The sequence below is a fragment of the Besnoitia besnoiti genome, chromosome XI (genome assembly GCF_002563875.1).
Source record: "Besnoitia besnoiti strain Bb-Ger1 chromosome XI, whole genome shotgun sequence".
In the NCBI taxonomy this organism is placed as follows: Eukaryota; Apicomplexa; class Conoidasida; order Eucoccidiorida; family Sarcocystidae; genus Besnoitia; species Besnoitia besnoiti.
Window position 1 is genome coordinate 1,370,166 of NC_042366.1, and position 25,177 is coordinate 1,395,342.

A 25,177-nucleotide genomic window follows, 5' to 3' on the forward strand; every position below is an offset into this window, starting at 1 on the left:
AGATCTAAAAGGCGGTTCGCAACGAGGCAAGCGCTGACGTCGGCATCAAAGAAGACACGAAATTCAGAGGCGGAGTCACCCCTGTCAAGCCTGCGCACGAATGTCGAAGCTGCGCAGGGCTGCAGAAGTAGAGTCAGTGCAGGCGCACGCGAGAGAAGAGCGAGGTACGCGTAGCAATCGAGCGAGAGACCTCGAACAGGAGTCGGAAGACAGGCAGCTTGCGAGGCACATGGCCCAACAGACACTGTATTTGAATGCTGAAGCAGGCCCCCGTGGGCTCAGAGCCGCGGCTGGACATCTAGACAGCAAGAGGAGAGGCCGACGGCTTAGACAGAGGGAGGTGTAAAAAGAAGAGACGAATCAGGCGCGCGGCGCGTACGTCGACGCAGAAGGCCGAGGGGGCAGGAACCCCCGAGCACAGAGACAGAAGCACTAACGAAGCGAAGAGAAAACCTGAAGCTCCATTTGCGAAATGACACAGGAAACCATGCGAAGAGCGTGATAGCGGTGTCTGCCAATGACGAAAGATACGGGCGAGGATAAGAACTGTTACGACGTCCTCATGCTGTCAGCTGGTTTTCTTCTCCGGCTGAGCCGACTTACCCCCAGGCAAGCACATGACGCAAGGAGACAGACGCGCCCGCTGCCTAGACACACCAAAACAATTTCGAGAACAAAAGCGCACACAAAAGCAGGGAAACGAATAGTGGACGCGAATATGACTTAGACTTGGCTCACCTCCAACCGTAAGTAGACCGGGGAGATCACCTATTTGCTTCACGGCGTGTGCCACGCCAGGATGACTCGCTCGCAGATTCAGAGAGAAGAAATACACACACCCTCCTCGGGTGTCCGCTATTCCTTCATTTCGGGCGGCTCCGACATTCGCTTTTCTCGTCGCCTAGTTATCCCTTTGGAGAAAAACAGACTTGCCGCGGTTGCTGGCGTGTCGACTTTGCGTGCGGCAGGGGTTCTTCTTCTCTCGTGTGCATTTCCCTGTTGCATGCATGAGCCTCCGCTCGCCCCGTCCACGGAAGACAGATGGGAGAGAAATCGAGGCGGAGAGAGGACTCGTTTCCTGCTTTTCACCTTTAGAAGGACTTCTGAGCGAAGTAGGCGCTGCGAGGAAGCAAGAGACCGCCCCGTCTTGCGCTTCTTTCCGATTTTGCTCTATGTCCCCCTACGCGGTGCAGACACTAATTGTCGGAAGTCACTCGTCCCTTCCAGTCTTCTGCCTTCCCGCCCTTCCTCTCCACCTCCTGCTTCCTGCTGCTTCAGGTTCTCTTTCGTTTCTTCTACTCGTGCATGGACTTCCGTGCTTCGCGCGCTGTTCTCTGTATTTGCTTTGCGGCTCTTCTTTTCTCTTCCTCCGAGTCTGACGCCTCACAAGAAGAAAAACGTCGCCTCGCGTGCCGGCTCCTCTTCTCTCGTATTTTCTTCTCTGCCGGCTCTCCGATTTCTCTCCTCTCTTCTTCCTCTTCACTTTTGCGCTGAGCGTAGTCGCGTTTATTTCATCTCTTCAAAGATGGACGTTGAAGTCACCGAGGAGGCGCAGGAGCGGATCTGCCGCTTCAGCAGCCTGAACCACAAGTTCGTTGACCTCGAGTCGCGAATTGAGAAACTCACGGACGACTTACGAACTCTGCGAGATGCTCAGGAAGAAGCGATGATCGTCATCGATCCCAGCGACATCATGCTCAAGATCGGTGAGCCGCGGCGCTGCCGCCTAAAAAGAGTCGACGCAAGCGGCCCAAAGGCGCGCGCGCGGGAAGGACTCCTGCAGCGGTGCTTCGCTGCTTTGCGGTTGTTCAGGAGCTGCGGAAACCTCAAGCAAATCGAGCGCAAGTTTAGTATTAGCTGCGAGGAAGTCGATGGTATCCGCCGAGTTTGCTTCTCTGCAAGGGTGAATGGAAGCCGCGAGCTTTTCGCTGCAGCCGTGAAGAATTCTCAGAAGCGGAGCGGTTGCCGCCTTATGCGCGACTTGCCTTTCGCCTGTTTTGAATCCGTCTTGCCTGTTTTCTTCTCTCTGCAGGCGAGTGCTTCGCCGCAGTCCCCGGAGAGACAGTCGAGGAGGAGCTCGAGCGCCAGGTAACAGAGAAACAAAAAATCCTCGATGAGTGCAAAGAGGAGTTGGAGAAGACGAAGAAAGAAATGGGAGAGCTCAAGACGAAGCTCTACGGCGAATTCGGAGACCGAATCAATCTCGACAAATAAGTCTCCTCCGCCGTACATACCGGCTACTGTTTGCCGCGCGCTGTCCGGAAGGCCTCCGCGACACGGGGCAGTTCTCTTCTCAGGCGCATGCCGTGGAAAACCTTCGAATCGCAGCAGCGTCGGCGACGCGAGAATGCTGAAATCAGCTGTTTATTCTCGTATGAAGCCCAGCGCCTGAGGGTGAGTACGACGGACAAGAGACGGTGTGTAAGTAAAAGCCGGTATAGCGGAACGAGAAGGGAAGGAATGGGCATCTGTCGCCTTCCAGTGCGGTGCGATGCCTGCAGCCCTGTGAGCTTTCTCTGTCTGCTGGAAGGCTACCAGTGAATCTTGCGAATTTTGTTTTTCTCGAACTCTCCTCTCTTTTTTTTCTGCCGCCTTTCTCTGTGTCTTGGCGCGCCTATCGTCACGCATATTGTCGGGTTTTTTCTCGCCGCTGGGTGATGTTCCTCTGCACTCGTTGGGAACCTCTTCAAAACTCTACGCACCCGCGAGGCCGCTCAGGCTCCGCCTCTACGCACGTCTCTCGTTTCGTCCCACCCCGTACTGAAACAGAAGACGCAATTTCTCGCGATCTGATTCAAAGTCTTGTCCTGCGTGATCGGACTTACGCGCGCTGCTTCCTCGTGCTGCCGCCAGCGCGCTTCTTCCTCTCCAAGGCCTTTCCCTCTTCTCTGGTGCCTTCTGTTTTTGTCGTGTGCACAGTCCTACAGTTCGCCTCTATACCTTCTCTGTAGCTCCTTTCTCTCGCAGGGCCTGCTTCCCTGCTCTCTGCCCATGCGCAGCCACTTTCGTTTTTCTTCGCCGGCTGTCTACACATTCTTCTCTCTTAGAGGCACCTTCCCTGTCTGACTTTCTGCATGTCGCCGCTGCGCCTGGTCTGCTTCCACACTTGTGTCTCCCTGAGTTCTCTCTCTCTGTCTCCCTCTCTCTCGAATTCGCTTTTGTCACGCTCTCTTGCGGCTGGGCATGAGCTCGTTTTTCCTCCTTCCGGCGACCTCGCCGCGCCTCTGTTCTTGCTGAGGAGTCCGCTCTTGGGCCGCTCTCAGGCCGAAAGGCTCTGCACTGGAAGCAGATTGGAAAAACGAAGGACTGTGAACAAACCCAGCGAGGCTGTGCCGCTCCACACTCGCAGCGAACGGAGAGAGCGCGCGAACGCATGGTGCCAGACAAAAAACACGAAAAAATTGCACTCCGCAGTTGTCAAGAATGCTGCGTTCACGGCGGCAAACTGCGCCGTCACCCTAGAACTGTGACGGCGCAGCGACACCGAAATGCGATGCAGTGCGAAGAACATGAGGAGGAAGTAGAGAGAGAAGCAGCTTCTTCTTCTCTTCGCTGGACTTAACAGCGTCCCAGCGCTGGTGCGGAACAAGAACGAGATTGAATCCCATGGCCAGGAGCAGCTGGTGTCGCCTGCAAATCACACACAGAAAACAACTAAAAATTAAAAAAAAAGTACGAAAAAGGTAAGGCCAAATCAGGCACAGTGAGCAGCAGTGATGACTCACACACGCACCCCAACACTGGGGTTTGTTGTTTATTCAGTTACAATATTTTTGTGAACGCGGCGTCAGACGTTGTTCACCCCTACTCATTCGCCAATACTAGGGGAAGAATTCTTTCATTGTCCTCAGATGAATCATTACAAATAAATCTTTTAACTCTTGAAAATAAAGAGGTTTTCCGGTTCCTGATTTCGCTCTGATTGATAGGTCAACATGCGCACCTCTCCACGTCACTCGAACACGTGCCAAACAGGCGTTCCCAAACAGAAGTGAATACATGTACTCTTATACATTCATGTATACATAAATCTATACAAACTCTCTGCAGTCAGTCAGCTGAGCGCGTGTGCGGAGCCGCTTTTTCGTGACGTACCGCTTGCTGAGAGCTGTGAAGCTGACGCTGTTCGCATAAAACTGGAAAACGGGGCACGTCTCAATGACAGTTTGCGAAGCCGCGTGAAACATGTCCACGCGCAGCGGTCCTAAACAGAAAAACGACATCCCCAGGCAGCTCCACAAGTCTGCAGAAGACCAGAAATCAAATACGTAGATATAAGTATATATGCAAAGAAAAAAAATATGATAACGCAAGAGGAGCTGGCTGTCACGCGCCCAGCCTCACCTATGTGCGCACCTGCATACCTACGCATAGGAGAATATGCATGCAAACGTGGGATGCAGATGCGAGATTTACCTTCACTCAAGACACGAATATATCCACAGTAGATTAGGCTGCTAAGCAGATACACGGGCGGATACATACGTACGGACAGCATACGTGTGTCTGGCAGAAACGATGAGAAGACGCGTGCGGATAGCTGGCATGCCGTCGTCGCGCAAGACGCATAGACTATGCCTCTCTACATCTGCACTTTCTACAAAGACGAGCGGTGACTGCGGCAACATTCCTGCCTGATACCTGCCAAAACCGAATTGGAGTGATCAACGCCGAGCTCCGCGAGCGCGTGGCTGACTTCCTGGTGCAGCGGCGAGGTGTAGGTACACCCGACGCGTGAAGCCGGAGGCGACACAGCGAGCGCCATGGACGTCCGAGAAGGGTGGGATGCAGAGGAAGTGGGGGAAGGCACTAAATCGTCGTCGGCTCCGCTGCGGCATTCCGACGGCGCGGGCGTGGCGTGCGAAGCTTCTTCCAAGCCTCCTGATTCGCGCGAATCCGCAGATGCAGAAGACGCCGCCGCACACGAGGACGCAGCAGACAGCGCAGCTAGCGAAGTATTTGCCGCGGATTCGGGTACAGAGGCAGAGACACCCAGCAGCTCAGTTTGAGGCGGGATGGGGAGAAAGTGCGCAAGACTCAGGGACGAGGAGGCCGATGACGACGATCCGCTGCCGCAAGCTTGGTCAGGCTGGAGCAGAGACGAGGCGGAGAACTGCGGAGCTTCTTCCTCAACGCCGTCGTCTTCATCGGACTCTTCGTCACTCTCGTTCTCATCCTCATTTGCATCTGAGAAGCAGCTCCACGCAAAAGTAAACAGTCCAGATGCAGGAGCCGCCGGCTCACCTTTCAGAACAACACCGACAGGCTGCGTACCGATGAACCGATAATATATATATATATATATATATATATATACATATATGCATATATGCATATATGCGTGTATATCTGTCTATATACATATATAGACAGATAGATAGACAGATAGGTAGACAGATAGATAGATGGGTAGATATAGATATGGCGTTTGGGAGATTGACGTACGGACGACTTTCATGTATCAAACCGGTGTTCAGGTGAGCGAGTGTAGATCTCGCAAGAGGCCGCGCGACCCCGGTGAGCGCGAGAGTGCCAGAAGGGAGCGCATGCCAACAAGAAGTTCTCAGCTCACGGGGAGCGGCATCAATTGAGAAGCAAAGCCAGCACCAAACGCGACATCTCCCCAAATTCTTTTTATGAGCGCCTGCTGTCATACCACCTTTTCTGTTGCGAGCCAGCTCCACGCGCCAAAGGCGAACACAGCACAGACGATCAGCAAAGGATTGCGTGAGGGAAAGGCACCGGAGTGGAAGCGAATTTGAGACGGAGAAACAGCCACAGACGCGCGCGACCGAGACTCGACAAACCTTCTGTGTGCGTTTTCCGGAGACACTCGAGGAAGAACTGCGTGGTCACCGGCAGCTGCGCGTACACCTCAGGCTTCTCAAGACGCAAGAAGAGCTCGATGAGCTGCAAGTTGCGCGAATAGTCCTTGAAGACGTTCTCGTGCTTGTGGCAGACGCGAAGGAAAGCGAGCGTCATCGAGTCAGAAAACAAATTGAGCACAGTAATCCACTTCAGGCGCCGGCAGTTCCCCGCTAAAAACCCAAACAAGCACGCGAAACGCAGACGGTGTAGGTAGAAAACACCGGTGCCTACACGAGGAAAGAAGAAAAAACGAAGTCCAGTAGTCACCCTGGCACGCTCCGCACACACATGAACCGACACAAGGATATATATATATATATATGTCCATGCACATGTACTCACATATATAATCATATACATATAGATTTAAATATACATAGATATGTGTATATATGTATACAAAAGTATGCGTGACAAAACTGCCAGACCCATGGGGCCGCTCAGCCGTTTAAGGGAGCCAGCCGCGGGGGCAATCGCACCTGAGAAATTTGGAATCCGAGTCGCAAGCGTAGTTCGCAGAGGCTGAACGAGGATGTGATCGGCGAGGTCGAGCTTGCAGATGGCGTTGGCCGCCTGAAGGGAAGCAGAGGGCAAACGACAACTGCAGCTTAGGCATCAGCCGAGCAGTGCTGCCAAGAAAAGAGTGCCCGCGGCTCTGCAAAAAATCGGATTGCGTGCACCAGAGTGTTCGTCCATTCACGCTCAAGAGCCCGCGCGCTCGGCGGAGACGGCGTTACCTCGACCCGAGGTAACGCCGTCTCCGTATATGATTCAAATACCCTGCCTTCCGCGCAGACTTCAGGGCCTAGAGAGTCGAGTTCGGAGCGCCCAGCAGCGCACGTAACTTGCCTTGATGAGGAAGTTGTTTCGCAGAACCGACCAGGAAAGCATCATCTCCTTCAAGCCGCGAACGAGGTAGACGTGGCGGTAGCGCAGGCGCGCGAGGGCCTGCGAGGCGACACAGCGCAAAGAAAAACACGAACGCTAAGGCCGCGCCGAGCGCCTAGGCTGGCTCCAATGTGACAATCCACACACCCGACAGAGCGGAAAGCCGCGAAAATGCCTGCGTCGCTCGCCAGAGACAAGTCCGGCGACGCGGACACACGGACGCATGCTAGACGATGAAAATCATCAGCTGCCGCCGCTGCATGCAGGCACGTCCGCGTCCAACGCGATGCAGGTGAGAGCGGCGGCGACAATCGAAAACCAAGAAAGGAAACCCCACACAGGGAGCGAGCGGCTGCGAGCAGATCCACGCGTACATCGGCCTCTCAGTGGAGTGGGACTACGCGGGATGAAAGATGCCAGACTCTCCGGTCGAACGAATATCTGAGTGAAAGCAGCGTAATCAAGTTTTAGCCCTGTCGCAAACAGCACAGTGAAGCGTACTTGGTAGAGGAAGACGTAGTGCTGCGGCTTCAAGCTCGACTCGCGAAACATCAGGCCCCTGAAAAAAGCAGAAAGAACGAAGTGGACTGCGCACATGGTTAGCGTGCGCCAGACTCGCTCCTGCGTCCACAAAGCCGCGAGAATGTCGCAGCTGCTTAGAGCCATCCGGCGCAAGCACGCCTAAGCTCCCAACGCACTCGCGAGCCCCCCAAATCACGCAGACGTACAAATACAGATACTCATAAACACATTTAAGGTATTATATATGTATGTGTATGCTTGATGACGGCTGCCTCGACGCACTACTTGCGGTCGCGGTCGTTCCAGGGAAATGACGCAGATGTCAACTTGAATGTCTGTGATTGGCTTCCGCCCTCGCGCCGTCCGCGTGCGCCCTGACGCAGTATCGCTGGCAGCTCCTAGCCGTTCTTCTCTTCGGATCCCGCTCACCTGATCGTTCCTTCAACAGTCGCGGGCAGGACAGGATGATGCACTTTGCTCATCGCATGCAGCGCGCGCAGAAGCGTCGCCGCGCGGACGTTTGTTCGCGGGCTGGCGAGCTGAAGAAGCCGCGCCTCGAAGGCCCGCCACAGCGGCAGATTCAGCGGGACGCGACCTGGGAGAGTGGGAAAAACGCGAATGTCGCTCGTGCAAAACTGCCAGACGAGCACACCGAGCCGCACGCAAAGGCCGGAGGCGGCCGCGCGAACGATAAAAACAAAGGCAAATCACAACAAGTATGCAGACATCCTCGCGCGGGAGCCGAGAGAGACAGACGGCGGAACCAGAGAGAGATCACGATGACTAGACCCCATGCTGGACGGCAGTCTAAGCAGCATTGAATCTGTTCTCGCAGGTGCCAGCTGGACATGGAACGCGAGAAGCGAATGCCCGCCGCATGCAAGCTTGCTGCCTGTCAACGAAGACACGCCCAGAGGGGACAGAACCAGAGGGAGTTGCAGAGGCACCTGTTTTAACAAGACGAGCTTCGTTCATCAAGGCGAACTTGAGCGTGAGACTCGGCAGGCCGCGCACTTCAGACGGCAGCGGCGAGCAGTAGTTGTCACGGTACCTGATGGAAAACGAAATAAGCGCGGTAGAATATCGAGAAAATGTCGAGGGACGCGCAGGCTGTTCATAGCGAATACGGCGCACTGCGAATATTCAGGGCCTCCTGGAATGTTCGAGAGGCGAGAGCACAGAGGGTGCGACACTCCTATACATATACACACGTATATAACAAAAAATATATATGTGTTTCCTGTATACATTATATAACTATAGAACTCTGATGCATGTGTGTCTAGAGCCCGATGCAAATTTGGACTCCGATGTTGATGTTTACCAGTATTTCTTGGGAGGGATGTAGCGCTGCTTTGGGGGCTTGCGGACGCCGTCTGCGGCAGCGGCTTCAGACTTCATCAGCCGAGAGGCTTCGTTTTCCTTGCCTGAAAGCCAAGGGGACAGTTCAGTGAGAAAAGCGAATTTCACTGTCATGGTTGTCCAGAGGGGCCCGACAAAACACACGGCTTCCGCACACTATCATCACATGGCGAATATGGCTCCAGCCAGGCCGCCCGTTCCCGGCTTCCTCTGATGAGCCCTAACCCCAATGGAATGTATAAACTCTATCACGCGTTGCGAGTTCAGTGACAGATGTCTGCAGACCAGAGACGCGTAGAGGCTGATGCGGCAAAGAGAGTCTTCCGCGGGAAGACACGCGCCTACCGGAGAGATCCAGCGATCCTGTGAGGCACGCGTTCGAGTCTTCACGAGTGAATCTGGATTACATATAGATACATATATATATACATACGAATGTCTATGCAAATATGGATGCAAAGCGACCATGGAAACGCGACGGCGAGCGCGTAGCGTCCTGTTTGGCTGCAGCTGTGAAGACCTTTACCGTCAAGCCGCCGATAGCGATCTTTGAAGAAGCGTCGGTAGTAATCGGCGTCGTTTTCCTTGTAGAGCCCTGCCGCACCGAAGACTCGCTCCGCAGCGCCAAAGCCAAAGTCCTTCGCCTCAGGGCGTCTAAAAATCGCGAAGCAACAAAAAGAACAGTCCAGTCCAGTGTCGATGCCGCAAAGACACTCATCCGAAGCGCCCACTGTATATTTACGCGTGCATGCATACCTATACGTATAAGCATGAAAATATACTTATTTATAGTCATAAGCATATATATATATATATATTAAAATATGAAACGAAGCGCGGTAGAAGCCAGAGATAGAGACACGACATCGGCGCCTGCACTCCGTCAGAAAGGCTGGAGAGTTCAGAAGGCAAACAACTGCCGCCGCTATTTCAGTTCGAAGCCACGCAGGTCTCCACGCGACAGACGACGCGCCTGCCGACAGGAAGGCAGAGGGAGATGACAAGCTAAAGTCGCACCATCTGCAGTTGCGTCGTCTCTTTTTTTCCTCCACACCGCCCTTGGGCAACGACTGCCCAAGAGCGCGCACCCGAGCTCTCAGACTAAATGCACATATACAAGAGCGCGTGACTCGAAGCGAGTAGCATCCAAATATACGCAACGGGATCCACACACGACAGTCGAAGGCGCTGCAGGCCGCATGCATGCCTGGCTATATAGGCGCGGTCGCGCTGGTGCAAGGCGGCCAGCACGGCTGGTGTGGCGGACGCCTTCTGTCTGCAGACGTCAACCGAGGGGGGCGCCGGACGTTCAGTGGCATGGGAATCGCCGCGTTTTGGCATCGGTTTCGCCCTTTGCCGCGTACACACTTTTGGAAATCGACGTCCCGCGCCGTGAGCTGAGGCACGCGTGAAGACGACGGTAGGTGGCCTCGGCGGAGAGACTGCGGAGACGAAGAAAGATGAAAACCGCGATGACGTTCCAGACCCCAGACACTGATGGAGGCAGCAGCATCGCGAACAAAAGAGATGTGACGTGGATGGAGATGTGAGCTGTCAGCGCTACACGATCGAGCAGACGGAGAATGCGAGTGCGACAGAAGACAGGGAGAGACGGGTCCGCGAGTAGTGAGGAACACCTCGTAAACACATCTCTCTCTATATTTACATATACACATATATATAGAGGGAGAGGAAAACGCTAGCAGAACAGAGCCACCTGCGTTAGTCTGCCAGGCACACGCAAAGAGAAAAGCGAGCGACGCGCAAGTGCCTCTCCGACCTCGTCCCGTCTTACAGCTGCCGTTGTTTTATCATCGCGCGTGCCTGTGACCTTCTCGTGGGAGGCGACGAGTTTTGCAACCTAAAGCGAACGCAACAGCCACGAGGTTCAAAATAAGTTGAAGGGAGAAATTTGCGCAGTGCCGTGCCCGTACGCGCACGCTAGAAAACAGCTGCTACAACCGCAGTGAGAAATAAATGTCCGCTCATATACTTGAACGGATGTAGGAATATATATATATAGACATATATCTACGCGGAGAGGAAGGAGGGGATTTGCGTTTCCGCGTTATTTGTTCAGTTGAGTGATCCCGGAGCCCCTAGCGCAAAACAGAAATAAAGAGTCTGCGCCGCAGCAAACGTGTCGAGATGCATCCCCAAGAGAGGAGGCGAACCGGCGCAAGTTGGGAGATTCACTCCACATCCCCGTTCTCGTACCTCGTGGGGCTTGAGCAGACGTCGCTCTGTGCCTGCCTCGCTTGCACGGGCCGCTGCCGCCGGAAGCGATGCACCGTCAGCGAAGTCAACAATCGCTTTGCCACGAGTGCCTTCGTCTCCGCCCCGCCGCACGCGCGGTCGCTGCACACTCAGCACGTTGAAATCTGCTTCCGCCCGCAAGTAGCGCCTGAGAAATATCAAAGGTAGAGGCCAGTGCGCATGCAGAGGAGCGAGCTGACCGGCAAGCAGGTTCGCGGTGGATTCTCGTCTCGGCGGTGAAAGAAAATCTCATAGTGCTGGACAAAGACGAGCGCTACCGAGGATGACAGTCCATATCCCGCCTCGGCGGCACGCCTTGGTTTTCGAATTTTATCATAATTCCGCTACTGTTCTGTGAGACAAGTGTTCGCCAGCTGGCTGCTGGCGAGAATTGACCGATTCACCGCGGGGAGAGACGGCGTTCTGGAGGCGCAGGCTTCCCACGCCCTTCAGCTCCCCTCTCTACCTCTGCTGTGTGCTGATGTAGCTTGTCGCTTCACTTTTCTCCTCGCCGTCCTCTATGCACTCACGTCGACACGTTTGGCGGCTTCCACAGCATGCGTTTGTCCATCATTTTCCGCATGCGCTTCCTGTGCTGCTCGGCCTTCGAGAGCGACGCCATGCCGCGCGCCGGCGCCCGCAGACATCCGCTGGCCAAGGACGCGAGGGCCTCCGAAACAGAAGAGAATGGATTAACGCCACACGCCGAAGAAGCCGCGCATGACGGCGCGCACGACGCGACCGGGGGCGAGCAAGAAACAGACGGCGAAGGCGACGCGCGACGCGCCGAAGAACGGCTCAGGCTGAGAGCCAAAGCAGCAGACGTCGACGAGGAAGGGGCGTAGGCGACGGATGAGACAGAGGTCCCGGATGGAGTCCCGCCGCGGTGCGGAGGGCGAGTGCGAGAGGAAGCCGCAAGAGGCAGGGAGGAAACGAAAGCGGTCCGCACTCCCTCGCCAGACTGGATCTCAGGCCGTCCGCCATCGGCATTTGCTGAGGCATTGGGAGATTGTCGCGCCGGAGTCCTCCGAAGGCGGCTCCTGCAGAAGCAAGACGAAAGGTGAGCGGACGAGGGGAGACACGAAGAAGGACGCGGGAATGACGTGGAGAGTGAAGACAAGGATGCAGAGAAGGAGGAAGACGAGTCGGGCAAGGAGGCTGCGAGCGCGCTCGCGCGCCAGCCCCGGGAGACAGGGGCGGAGACGACGGAGGCGTGCATCTTATTGACGGCTAGAGAGCCAGAACGGCCGAAGACGCGCTGCAGCGAGCGACGGCTAGAGACAGAGAAACCGAAGGACACCGATTACACACGGGAGACAGAGCAGCCGCAGAGCCCGGCAGGAAAAGCGCAAAGAGATACACATACATTCAGATACTCGTGAAATATATGTAGAGATACAAGTATTCATGTATCATATACATGCATACATATATGATGAGAGAGGAACAAAGATCGTCCTGAGGGGAGCCTAAAGGGAGAAAGAACGACACCAGGTGAGGAGGAGCGTGGAGGGCCCGGGAGAGAGATGACAGAAGGAGGAAGAAGAAACTGACGAGGAGACCGTTGTTTGAGACTCTCAGGTCCTCGCCGCTGTGCCGCTGCGTTTGTTATTTCTGGCGCATTCGAAGGAGGAATCGAGGAGGTCGCGCACACAACATGTAGCGCGGAAGGGCAGGATGACGTCCTGTATACAGTTAACTTTCCTGCTCTTACAGCAGATAGGAAAAAGATGGCCTTCCCTATATGCCAAAGAGAGAGAGAGAAACTCTTCTGGATCTACAGCCCGTCGGGGAGACATTTCACGCCCGCTTTGCGTGCATCTTCTCTTGCAGGGGCGGGCTTCGATGCTCGCGAAAGAACTCTCGCAAGCATTGAGCATGCGAGCTGGACTACGCGATTGCATCTTATGAATTCTTTCCCTTAAACCCGACACACTCTAGCGCAGCCACGCGCAACTTCGGAGGGAAGAGGATGGGAGGTTCGACCTGTTTTGGCAGAGCGATAAAACACGAATTTGCCGTCTCCGAAGTGACAGGGTGTGCCGAGCTGCATCTTGTCATGGAACGCTGGCCGCTGACCTACCAGTCAGGCAAATGCATAGAGCTACTTTCGTTCCTTTTCTCTTTTCTCGCCTGCTCTCCACAGTGGACTACATTTTCCAGCATTGAGTTGTCTGAAAAGGGGTGACGAAGACATTGCTTTTCGCAGTTCCTTCGCGTGGACTGTATGTACACCCCACAAGTGCCGCGGCAACAGAAGAGACAGAACTCATTCGCGAATCTGGCTCTTTTGCGGACAATTTGAGCTCCCATGACCTTGTTTTCTCTCGTCTTTTATTTCGTCTTCTGTCTCCATTCAACGAAGATATGTTCACGTGGTTGTTGTTTTTGCGTCTTTGGCGGGCTTCAAGTCAGCTTTTCTGAACCTCAGGGTCTACCCCGTCCCACCGTCCCACGCTACCGTTTGTGTCTCACGGCTTCGTTTCTTGTGGTCGCCGCGCAACTCGTATTTTCTACCGTGCCCCCGTCTTTCTGTGTAGTCAAATGGGTCAGTTTATGGGAGCCGCGTCTGTGTTTGCAGGGAATTCGTGAGCTAGTTTCGTGCTGGCTGGCATCGCGCAGACTCCTTGTCCCCTCGCCTCCGTTATTACATCGGCTTCAGCGGCCCTAGCCGTGAGTTCTTCAGGTCGGTTTCCGTGACGCGTTTGCCCCACCGTCGTCGAGTTGGCATCGTTTCTCTTTCTGACGCCTTCTTTTTGATTTTCTCGTCGTGTAAAGACGCCGCCGGGGCGCCCGGAAAGACGTCTACTGTGCAGAGAAACGCCGTCATTTGAGTGGCAGCCACGAAGCATGGGGAGAAAGGCAGATCTGTCGGCTCTGCTGGAGTCTCTGTGGAGGCTGGAGGCCCTCCTCGTGTGCGGCGCGGAGACGCCGCAGCTGCCGCCTTCTGCGCAAGAGCGAGTCTTCGACGAGCTTTCAACGGCATGGAGAAAAGCGCGGGGCTGCGAGGCAGATGCAGAACTATGCACCAGTGTCGATGGTGAGGCGAGAAGGCTGACAAACAGTGCATGTACACCTGACCCTTTACGAGGCAGGCATACAAACCAAGTTTCTGGGGCGCCTGAGACGCGTCGGAAGCGCGTTCTGGTTCCCCGCATCGCGGGTTGCTCTCCCTTGCTTCGTTGCGTCCCCCTCGTATCCTCCTTGTTTCCTATTCCTGCTTTTACACGCAGCAAAACTATCTAGTCATCGGCGATCTTACTCATTTGATGGTTGGCGTTCGCCCAACAGCGTTCCCGTCATGCACGTCATCCGTTGCGCTATGTCGCGTCTTGCGGATGTGTTTTGCAGCTGAGCTCGCAGCGTTTTTGCAGCTAACGGGCGATTTGCGTCGCTGCCATTATCGCTCTGTCCTGTTCGCTTCGCCGTGGCTGTCGCCTCTGCTTCGCCCTCTGTCTCTCTCTCCTTCTCCTGTTGATGCTCCCGCCGGGCGCGAGAGCTCGTCCGCGTCTGCAGCTCTCTCAGCGGCTGCCGCAGCCTCGTCAGCTGAGACTGGAGACCGAGCCGTTCCGGAGGCGGGCGCCGTGTCTCTTCGAGATCTCGACGCCGAGCTGCAGCGAGCAAGCGCGTCCTTCGTCTACGCTTCCCCTGAGACAGACACGGCGAATAGAGACGCGAGTCAGCCAGAGAGAGAGGAGAATGAGCTGCGACAGAGCTTGAGGATGAGAGGCGTCCTGCTCGCCTCGGTTGCTGCGGCGCAGCTGTTCATGCAGGTACGCTCAGCCACCGCAGGCGACGCCCTCCACGCGCGCTCCAATGCTACCTCGCTTTCCCCGACGCGCCTCGGCGAATTCCTCTAGACGCGCGAGTTTCTGAATATGCTTTCGAGCTTGATTTGTGTTTGCTGGATTACCACTCTTTGTAGTTTTTGGCTGTCAAATCCGCCAGCATCGGCGGGAGTCTCTCGTGAGGCACTTTGTCGACGGCCGCCCCCAGTGTGACACATCTGAGTAGACTGGGCCTTCGCCAAGCCCGGGACATTTACGTTCCCCGCCATCTCTTCAGTCTCGCTCGGTTTGGCAGGAACGCGCGGCAGTGGTCTCTCTCATCCTCTGCACTTCCTTCCTCCTCCGTCTTACAGGTCTTTCTGCGGCAGTCTCTCTTTCTCCTCGAGACTTCCGCAGGCGCCGGTCGGGGCCGCGTCTAGCCTCGGTTCAAGCTGTGAGTGTGTGTTTTTTTTTTTCTGTTTTTTTAGGTGAACTGGACAGGGCCGCCGATTCGTCCTTTCAAGCAGTCTGAGCTCCTCGCTGTGCAACATGAGACAGAGGGCAAGACGAAGTTCCCCGATCATCCCTTCTACCAGACTCAGGCTTCAGCCGCCGCCGTGCCTGCAGAGGGCGAAGCCGCGACCAGCCGCGCGACAAGCAGGTTCCAGCGCCTCGTGGCGCCCGCCTCCCCCTTCTGCCGCTTCTGCGGAAAGCGCGCGAGTGCGACGCCCAGGTGCTTCTGCGAAACCGAGCTCGAGGCGGTCTGCCGTTTGGGGCCGGCGGACATGCCGCTGACTCCACAGGTGAAGGGCGATGAGCAGAGGCCAGAAAAGAGGCAGACAGACGGCGAGGACCCCGCGCCGAGCGCGCAGGCGGAGGCATCCGCGAAGCTGCCAAGTCAGGCCGCTCTGCAGAGACTCCACGACGAAGTCGCGGAGGAGTTTAACGTCGATGGAGAGGTGAGAAGGAAGAAGACATTTTCTCGCGTGTGCCTGGGTGTGGTGGCGATTAGGAGGAGATAGGGGAAGCGTATCGTTTCGGTTTGACTGATTTGCCTGTGGCATGGGCGTTCTATGGCTTGGCGGTGACCCGCTCGTCTGCGCGCTGGCCTCTGCCGGCGTGACACGGATCTGTCGCTTTTTCTCCACTTTGGTGTTGTCGCTCTAGGGGCTGCGACTGCCTCTTTCGATGGCGTTTCTCGAGAGCGCTTCTCCCCGCAAGCCTATTCGAGTCGTCGACGGCACGCTCCCCTGTGTTTGTGACTTCGTTCTCTCTCCAGCGGCTCGCGGATGCCGGCAGTGTGCTAAGATTTATTCGCATTCTGAGCCTGGGTGTCGGCATGTTGGCTGGCGCGTGGGCGTTCATCCAGGTCTACCTAGGGTTCCATTGTCTCTCTCGGCGTTTCGCGTGCATCTGCGTTTTGTAAGTTGCGTTTGAGTTTTCCAGTCTTGCGGCCTGGCTATGCGCGGCTTCTCTCGTCTCTGTATGATTTTGTTGTCGTCTTCTTGTTACGTCCGGCATTTCTTGTCTCTGAGCTTTTTTGAATTTTTCGCTCAGGAGGTCTACGAGCTCGTGCGCGGGCTGCCATACCTCTGGCTCGCCCGGCGACTCTCGGCGTGGCTTCGCGCGCAGCACGCGGCGCTGCCTGTGCGTGGAGGTGATGGGGACTTTACCCCGCTCGGGTCGTCTTTTCTGTGTCCTGTCTTTGCTTCGTTTCTGTGGGAGGCGCGAATCGCGGCGATCTCTCAGAAGATCCTGCGGGGAGTGTCCGCAGCCGCCTCACCCGCGCCGTCGCTCCTCCGCGTCTCCGTGGACGCGCTGGCAGCCGCCCTGAAGGAAATGCGAGTAAGCAGATTCTAGTAGAGCCAGAACTGCGTTGAATCCAGGTCGTGGGCGAGTCGCTCCAGCGAGGCGCTCACATCTGCTTTGTCCCTCAGCTTTCGACGCTGCGCAGTCCCGCAGTTTTGATCCTAGACGCGGCGCACGCGCCCAGTCTTTCAGTCGCGACTCATTCTTGCCCCTCTCCTCGGGTTTCACTGTCGAGTCGTCTGCGGCTCATAGCCGCTCACGCGCTCGCCGTGGCTGCGTACTGCTTGGTCCGTCTCTTTCGTCGGCTTCGCGCTCCTGTCTTGAAGGCTGTCGCCTGGATGATGGGGCTGTTCAGAGTATCTCGACAGCAGACTGTTTTGGCTGTTTTGCTGATGCAGTCGTGGTTTGAGTCACTCCGATTTCGTCGGGACGTAGCGCTCAGTTTCCGCGGCGGCTGGTCGATACGATGTGCGCTCGAATCCAGTTATGCGGCATCTGCTTTTCTCCGCGCAGCTGCTGCCGGAGACCTTCTCGCTTGCGAAGGCGCCCGAGGAATTGCGCAACGTGTTCAAGCTCCTCGGCGTCTCGGAGCGCGAGAACGGCGCAGAAACCGCGGCGAGGCTGCTGGCAGGCTCCGACGCCCACTCCGTCACGGAGAATCGTGCGGCGGCCTCGCGCGGCGCTGCTTCCAAGCGTGCGGCGGCTTCAGCTCTCGTGCGTGTTTTTGCCGAGGGATCTGCCGCGCATGCGCGAGAACTGGAGGCCGCGAGGCTGGGCGACGACGCAGAGGGGCTCGTCTTCCTTCCGGACGCTGCCTGGCGTGAGTAGCCTAGTGGCGTGAATCCATGCGCGCCAGGTGAAACGCAGGCCAAGTGGCGCACCGGCAGCTCACGAGGCGCTTCGCGGGGGGAGGGGGTGGGCAGGGGTATAGTGTGCATCCATGCCTGAACCTACACGCAGAGAAGTATAAAGGTGGATGCGGCTAGAGGATCCTTCTGCGAGCTCTTCGCGGCTCGAGTCAGCCTTGCCGAGCTGATAACGGAAGGCGCTCGCCCCGGTCGCGTGCGGGAGAGGAACGGTTGACAGTCTCTTTCAACGCAGCCTGCATTGAGGCTTGCGTAAGGCAGAGGCACGCGCTGGTTTTTGAGCGGTTCCAGAGGAGCTGAATCAATCAGTTGTGACGCAGCTGATGAGAGTTCTGTGCTAATGTTTTCAGTCACCGACAGACAGAAGGCGCTCATGCTGCTTGAGCTGTCTCTGCACCTTCTCTTGTACGGAAAAATCGATAAATCGTTCGACGCAGTCTTGAGTAAGCGCCGGCCGGACGTGGAAAGGTGCGGAGGCGCCGAAGTGCGTTTCGCATCTCTGGTCTTTCTTTCGTTCGTTGCCTCCTTCACCATATTTTGCTCAGCTGTCATTCGCCGCGCCGTTTCTCGTTTCAGCTGCCTGATGGACGTCACACGCACGCTGCACGCTGGACTGATCGCGGGCTGGGTGGCGAGGGGATGGTAGAAAGCGCAGCGGTGTGTGCGTCGACGTGCCGGAGGCAGGGACATCCGTAGCCGCCTCGTCGCCCCTCTCAATTGACGAGCCGCAGCTACCTACGTCATTTTTGTGTGCTGTTGAGTTCGAGGTCGTCGTGGCTCGCCGCCGTTTCGGCGGCCGCTGTCTCCATGTCGGATGCTGCGTGGCTCGTTTGTTTGGCCTCTGCGCGTCGCCGCGCGGGACCTGTGTCCTATTCTTGCCGTCTCTGCGGCTGCGGTTTCTGCTCAGACGCCGCTTGCGAGGCTGCGAACATCCAATTTTCCTTCACCGGGGCCACGGGCATTCGGCGACGGTACCAGCAGCGCGCCATTGCTCAGCTCGTCGTCTCTGCGACTCGTCTGCGGCCTGTAGCGCCTGCGCCTCCGCTCTCTGCCTCGTCATCTGCCTCGTCCTCTGCTTCGTCCTCTGCCACGGCTGCGTGTGCTCGCGTGGCTGCGGATGCGCCGCCTGCGGAGGGCACAGCCAACGCGAATCGAGACGAATCTCATAGCGTGCCAGCGAACGCGGGGGCTGGAGGCCACCCCGTGGAGAGCGAGCCGAACTGCGAGCCGGGTGCAGAGGGCGCCAGCGCCCAGCCGGGAAGTGAAAAAAGCGAAGAAGCCGGAGAAGGAGACGCGGAGAGAGAAGTGGCTGAAATGGAGGCGAAGCGGCGCCACTGGAAACTGAAAGACATCCTGGCAGACACAGACATTCTCGAACGGCCGCAGCTCCTCAACCCGTACGACTCTCCCTGTCTCGCTAGTTCCGTGGACATCATATTGAGTGCAGTCACACATACACTCACATATGTGCATATATATATATATATATATATATATATACGCGTATACAGTCGTGAATCAATGCCCATATATATATATATATATATATATATATATATATATATATATATATATATATATATGTAGGTATATGTGGATCGCTCGCTATCCACGCTTGTCAGCACGACGCGTCAGGCGATAGGAGGTATGTGGGTATGCAACACTGTACAGATGCTCACACGTTGCAAGCAGCGTACGTCGCCAACACCTCCGCTCATCCGTACGGGCTCAGCGCCTGTCCGACGTGGTATCTTGTGCATATATGTTTATATATAGGTATGTAAATACGAAGTGTGTATCTGTATACGCATATACATATAGACACGTATATAGTGTTTGTCCGATGTGCATATGGCAAGCGTTTCGCAGCTCCAACTCCTGCTGGGAGCGTTCTGCCCTTACAAGTTTGCGCACACGCGGCACTAGCCCCGACTGCGCTTCCTGGCTTCTTTGGCTTCCACTGTTTCAGCACGCGTACCGCTTTCTCGCGTTTTTCGAGGCAGCGCCCCGTCAATCTGCGGCCGCTTCTGCTTTTCATTACACTTTTCAGGCAAGAGGAGGCCGCGGCGGAGCGGCCCCTGGAGGCTGTTGAGCAAGCGTTGTTGCTTGTGAAGGGCCTGAGGATCTTGGAGGCGAATCCAGGTAGGCGTTTCTCACGCGGACCTGTACGCAGGTCGTCGTCCATCGTCGTATTGGCGCTGCAGCGGTTGACTGGTTTCGGTCCCTGTTTTCACGCAGCAGCCCTGCCGTGTTTTGTTTTTCTCGCAGCGAAGGACGAGCTGGCGATGGAGCAGCTCAATGCCGTGGCGTTGCGGTGCCTGACGCTGCGCGAGGAGGGCGATGAGACGAAAAGCGCAGGCGCTGGCGAGCCCGCTGCCGCGGATGCGCTGTATCTCGCTGAGATGAACGGGGCGGAGATCAAGAGCGAAGACTGGCTGCTCTACTCCGCCGCTCTCTGGCAGAGATGCAAGGCAGAATACCACAGATCCAAGACTGTGGAGCGCGCGTCGCTTCAGCTCAACGCGCTCATTGATCAGTTCAACGGTACGCCAGCAGAACCGACAGATTCTGCTCTCCGCTGCGCGCCTTCGTGGTCTTCGACAGTGCCCGCCTGGTGCCTAAACCCTTCCGTCTAGGCGGCGTCCTCTCTCTCGGCCGCGGCGCTGCCCTCGATCGCCTGCGGGCTGCTGTGTCGCTGTGGATTTAGCTTTCCGTACGCACTGCGGACTGTGACACACCACGCGCCGCGCGTGACGCACCGTCGTCGCCGTGGATGCCTTCTCAAACCTTTTGCGCCTGGACGAAGCCTCGTTATTTCTCACCCATGCAGTATAATAGGTATCTAGTAGGGCAATATCCATACCAGCTAGAACTCGTCAAGTAGCAAACATAGACCCGTACTGTAGATTATCTATGATGCCTCGCTGCAACACGTGCCCTTCTCCTCTGCATTTTGGGATTCGCCTATGCGGCTTCTGTCCTTTGCACGGGGCACACCTCACGTCGCTTGCGGCATGCTTTCTCCGGTTTCGCCGCGATACTGCTTGACGCTTTGTGCTTGGCAGCCTGACCCTGGGATCTCTTCATCTGGGTGCGCGCCACGCTCAGGCGTGAGGCGTGGCGAGCAACCCCGTGGCGACAGGCTGTCTCGAGTTGCGAGGGATAGGTGGGCAGGGAGTCCATCTGAGCGGCTTCCATCCTCCCTGCGTCAATCTGCCTTCGCCGGTTTGCCAGTTTTCTGCACTTCCACCCGCGTGGCCTGTGCGGGTCGTCTGTTTGCGCGCAGATCGGGAGCCCGCGGCTGCGCAGCGCCTCCGCTTCGTGTACGACGTGGACTATCCAAGCTGGTGGCAGGGGAAGCGCGAGCTCGGTGAGTTCTCTCTCGCAGCGTAGGCGTTGATAGACCCGATAGCCTTTACTCATCGCGACGGTCCACGGCCGCACGTCTATTTTGACTCTGCGGGCGTCAGGCTGCTTTTCCCGAACGGCCTAGCGCGTGCCCGCATGGGAGGGATGGGCACTGACGGCATACTCGCTCTGTGTGGTGTCTGGAGGGGGATGTCAAAACCCGAGAAGATGGCGTGGAGGCGATGCGCGCCTGAGCAGTGACTCCTTGAATTCTCGTGTCTCTGCTTTGGTTGCTCTCGCAGCCTTCCGGATGATGCGCATGGGAGCGACGCTGACCGTGAGTCCTCAGGGGGGGGGAGGGGCGGGGGTTTACGCGGCTCTCCGCGGTAGAGGTTTGTGCCCCCGATACAAAGGCTGAATGGTGGTGGAGGATGGAGGCATCGAGGAGGCAGTGCACAGGAGCAGAGAGGGATCGGATTACTCCAAGCGAGACAGTAGCAAAGGATGACAATAAGTCAGTGATACGTCCTCTGCCTCGGTTGACGGTTGCAACCTTGGGGTGTGTTTACCTCCGTGTGTGCGTTCCTGCTGTCTGGATGCCTTCAGGCCTATGAGAGCTTCAAGGATTTGGCGATGTGGGAAGAGGCTGCGGAGTGCCTGTATGCTGCCGATCGGCGAGCTGATGCAGAAGAATTGGTATGCCTTGTCGTTGTCAAGCTGAAGGCTCATTCGGTGGAGCATTGTTTCACTGGTATACGTGCAGACAGTTCATTGGCTTTGTATGAGCGAGTTGCAAATGTGTGTGTCAGTGGAGATATCCGTTTTCCTAGCTGCCCAACCGTGCGGCGCGCGTACTAGGCTTCCTTTCTCTGGGGGGCAACAGATTTTCTGCTCAAGCTTGGCAGTTGAGTCTCTGGTGACCGCAGGCACGAAGCCACCCGTGCGCTGGCTGGGTACGTGGTGATGCGAGGCCATATTTTGCGTCAGCTTCAATCTCCGTGAGACTATGTGTGCTGCAGCTCGTCGGCCGGCTGAAGGTTCGCGAGTCTCCTCCCCTCTGGTGCACGCTAGGCGATCTGCGGAAAAGTGTTGAGTGCTACGAAAAGGCCTGGTGAGCTCTCCCGCTTTCGTAGCAAACGTCTGTGGCTTACGTATTACATAATTATGTATCTGTATATATCTATGTATACAGATAGATAGATAAATAAATAAATAGATAAATAGATAGACGGATAGATAGATAGATAGACGGATAGAGATAGATAGATAGATATGCATAGTCGCGATAGTGTGTTTTCGAGTGCCTTCCCGTCTCCTATGTAATGGCATATATGTACACGTAGGCCACCAGGCTGGTCTGAATGTTTTCCCGTTTTACGACGTGATCGTCTAGCTGTCTGTTTCTCGGCGGCGGTTCCTGCTTGCAGGGACCTGTCGAAGCACCGGTACGCGCGCGCGCAGCGGTCGCTGGGGTATCTGTATATGCGCGAGGAGAACTACGTCAGGGCGGCAGAGGCCTTTGCGCGCTCGCTCGAGCTGAATCCGCTTCACAGGAACTCCTGGTTCATTCTGGGCTGCTGCGAGATGAAGCTGGAGCGCTGGGACAACGCCATCCAGGCGTTTGGCAGAGCTGTCTCTCTCGAACCGGAAGACGGAGACGCCTGGGCGAACTTGGCTGCTGTGCACTCGCAGGTAAAGCTCTTGGCGACCTTGAGGGCTCCGGCATCACATGGAGACACCTGGCGAACGAGCATAGGCCGTCCGTTGTGTGGCGAGGAGTGTGTTGTCAATTCCGATGTACGGCTGCGACTACGCCAGTTGCTGCTGAGGTGCTTTGAATTCGCAGGCGCAACCGGGTGCTTTGGGGGCTTTTTGAATCTGGCGAAGGACGCTTTGACAGTCTCGCGCAGTGCTGCAGCAGAGACAGTGAATCCGCGTCAGCGTGTGTCGTGTGCGATGCGCTCAGAAAGAAGCATGGACTGCTGCGCGGATCTGCATCGGCGAGGCCGTCAAACACCGACGCGAGAGCTGGCGGATGTGGGATAACTTTCTCAAGATCTGCGTGCGACTCAGAGATATTCGAGGCGTGAACGAGGCTCTCAGGCACTATGTTGATCTCAACGTGGTAAGCGCCAGCGAAGCACAGCCGTGTGGATAGTTCACTTTTATACAAAAGTGATGTACCGCTCGCCTCCTCTGGCGCTGGCTAGCCCGAGGCTTGCGCCGACCAAGCTGCAGTCCGGACGTCGCCTGCAGACTTGATGCTTATCCACATGCATACATATATACTCGAGCTAGAAACGGCCTTGTTCTGTATGCGTTTGTCTGAGTTCTGCACGGTGATTTGGGCTGCAGCCGTTCGGGGACGGCCACGGTTTTCTCGCGCTCAATCTCTGCATTTCAGTTTCCCAGCCGACGGGTGTTGCGCACACAGACACCTCTATCACCGCGTAAGTTGTCGCTCTCGAATTGCTTCCTCGTGTGGCCCTCCATCTGCCTCAGAAAGACCAAATTCCCATTTGGATCTACAGCTTTTTAGAGCATGTGGTGGTTGCCGAGCCCGCGGCGGCGAGCCAACGCAGCGCACCTGCTGACTCGGCGAGCGCCGAGGCGAGCGGAAGCGCTGGCGGAGCGCCTGAAGTCTCCTCGCAGTCCAGTGATGAAGAGGCCCCGCCGAAGGGAAGGAGAGTTGGGTTCGCGCCAGAACCCGAGAAGCACAGTGTGTCGCCCAGCGCGGCGTCGCCCGTCGCCGCCTCACCTGTTTTTCGAGGGACAATCAAAACTCTGGAGTTCCTCGGGCAGCACGTGGCAGACCAGGCGGAGCTCTGGCGCGTGCTGTCGAACCTGCAAGCGGTCAAAGGGGACTTCGCCGAGGCGGCGGATACACGGCTCAAGCAGTTCAGAACACTCAGTGTAAGCGCAGAAGCTTGGCGGAAGCGAGGGGCGCGCGGGTGTCGTGACGGCTGTGGCGGTTCATGATGATGCGCGCACACCGGGGGCGGCCCGCGAATCTGATTCCTCTGTCTATTTCTCAGACCCTGTGCATAGCTGCATTTATGTTCTGTTCTAACTTTTCAGCGCGTGGAACACTGTGCGAAGACGGCTGTGTCGCTTACTACAAGTCGTGGTGTTCGCTCAGGGACCGGGCGTTGGGACTCGCGTCAGCTACAGGGCTGGCGGCCGCGCGCTTTCTGCAGGATCGCACCTAGAGGACTGTTTTAGGGTTTAGGGTTTGGGCTGCGGTAGTGGAGATGTCGCGTCGCTCTCCCACTGGCGATGCGCGCAGGCGCTCATGAGTCGCACAGAGAGGCCGGGCGAGAGTCGCGCCTTCGGCTCTGCCAAGACTCTCGAGCAGCAGAAGGACGCCATCGACGCGCTGAGCGAAGTCTTTAACCTCCTACTGAAACTGGCCGCCGCGGGCGGCGACCCCAAAGAACTCGAGTAAGCCCGAGATCTGATCCAGTATATAAGAGGCGATGTGCACAGAACTAGCTTCACGCTAATCCTGAGTCGCAGAGTGGTGTCATCGAATAGAAACCGAGGACGAAGCTAGTGCTTCAGCTGGGGCATGCATGTAAAGGGATATTGTGCTGTGGGGGCAGGCCTGCACAAGTTGCAAGTTGTGTGCGCCCTTCCAGAGCGGCAACATACTTTGTTGGCGGCGTTCGTTCTCGAGAAGAAACACGCCGGTGGCTGTTTCTGAAATGAATTTGTACGCAGGCGGCGGGCCCGCGACTTGCACACGACCGCATGCAGCGTGACGGAGATGCTCAAGAAGCGGGAAGGGTCGTACGAGTGCCTCCTTCAGCGACCACAAATCCGGGCTCTCCGTGAGCAGGTAAGTGGCGCGCCGCGGCCCTGTGTCGCGTTTCGCTGTTTCGGGGTATTTGGAGTCATCTGCAGGACTTCAAATTGTGCCGGGTTCGAAGGAACTTGTCTGAAGCAGCCTGGCGAGTCTGGCGCTACTCGGGTGTCCGTGTCAACGTTGTGTGTACATGTATCGCGCCGCTCACAAGTGCTTTCGAATCTCTGGCGAACAATGCGAGCTCACAGCATGGATGGGCTGCGAAGGGGCAGTCGCCGACAGGGCGGCAACAGGTTACTAATGATATTGGGCAGACAGCACATCTTGGCTTTGTTGCATGTGTATTCGTTCTGTTTTCCTCAGGTTCAGGGCCTGGCGCAGCGGGCAGATGCCTTCCTTCAGGCTGCTCAGTAATTCCCTTGCAACTGTAGTCTCTGCGATCATTTCTCCTTCGGAACCTTTGTATCCGATAACATCTATTTCTGTCGTCCATTCTTCACGGGTGCTGCGCTGTAGGTTAGCTGCCTACGTTTGCCGCTGTAAGATCGTCAGCCGAGCGTCTTTCTATCTTCCGTCCATACCCGCACGCCAGCTCCCACATTTCCGTCTACTCTACTCCACATGGGCACCTCGCAAAACTCGAATTTAGGTTTCTAGTAGACGACACAGCTGAAGAAAAGCAGTCC

The 25,177-nt window shown here is 56.4% G+C and overlaps 3 protein-coding genes across 3 annotated transcripts; 2 read left to right on the plus strand and 1 right to left on the minus strand.

Annotated features, from left to right (window-relative positions):
• Positions 1-1,525: 1,525 nt before the first annotated feature.
• BESB_020740 (prefoldin subunit protein) lies at positions 1,526-2,214 on the plus strand (the record flags this gene model as incomplete). The annotated part of the gene is made up of 2 exons (XM_029360783.1): positions 1,526-1,706; positions 2,051-2,214. 2 exons carry the CDS (start codon positions 1,526-1,528, stop codon positions 2,212-2,214), a joined length of 345 nt encoding a protein of 114 aa, XP_029216142.1.
• A 1,244-nt stretch (positions 2,215-3,458) lies between these two features.
• On the minus strand, positions 3,459-12,115 carry BESB_020750 (RAP domain-containing protein; the record flags this gene model as incomplete). Its single annotated transcript, XM_029360784.1, has 15 exons — positions 3,459-3,630; positions 4,096-4,204; positions 4,642-5,187; positions 5,808-6,038; positions 6,348-6,441; positions 6,718-6,816; positions 7,258-7,315; positions 7,708-7,873; positions 8,226-8,329; positions 8,603-8,705; positions 9,167-9,294; positions 10,009-10,082; positions 10,436-10,501; positions 10,858-11,044; positions 11,427-12,115. The coding sequence occupies 15 exons, from the start codon at positions 12,113-12,115 to the stop codon at positions 3,459-3,461; spliced, it is 2,826 nt and encodes a 941-aa protein (XP_029216143.1).
• A 1,631-nt stretch (positions 12,116-13,746) lies between these two features.
• BESB_020760 (tetratricopeptide repeat-containing protein) lies at positions 13,747-24,905 on the plus strand (the record flags this gene model as incomplete). Its single annotated transcript, XM_029360785.1, has 19 exons — positions 13,747-13,936; positions 14,248-14,669; positions 15,152-15,622; positions 16,221-16,508; positions 16,986-17,292; positions 17,689-17,781; positions 18,246-18,735; positions 19,389-19,480; positions 19,607-19,882; positions 20,625-20,708; positions 20,989-21,023; positions 21,293-21,382; positions 21,706-21,797; positions 22,114-22,378; positions 22,653-22,811; positions 23,189-23,599; positions 23,973-24,127; positions 24,407-24,524; positions 24,855-24,905. The coding sequence occupies 19 exons, from the start codon at positions 13,747-13,749 to the stop codon at positions 24,903-24,905; spliced, it is 4,089 nt and encodes a 1,362-aa protein (XP_029216144.1).
• Positions 24,906-25,177: the final 272 nt, after the last annotated feature.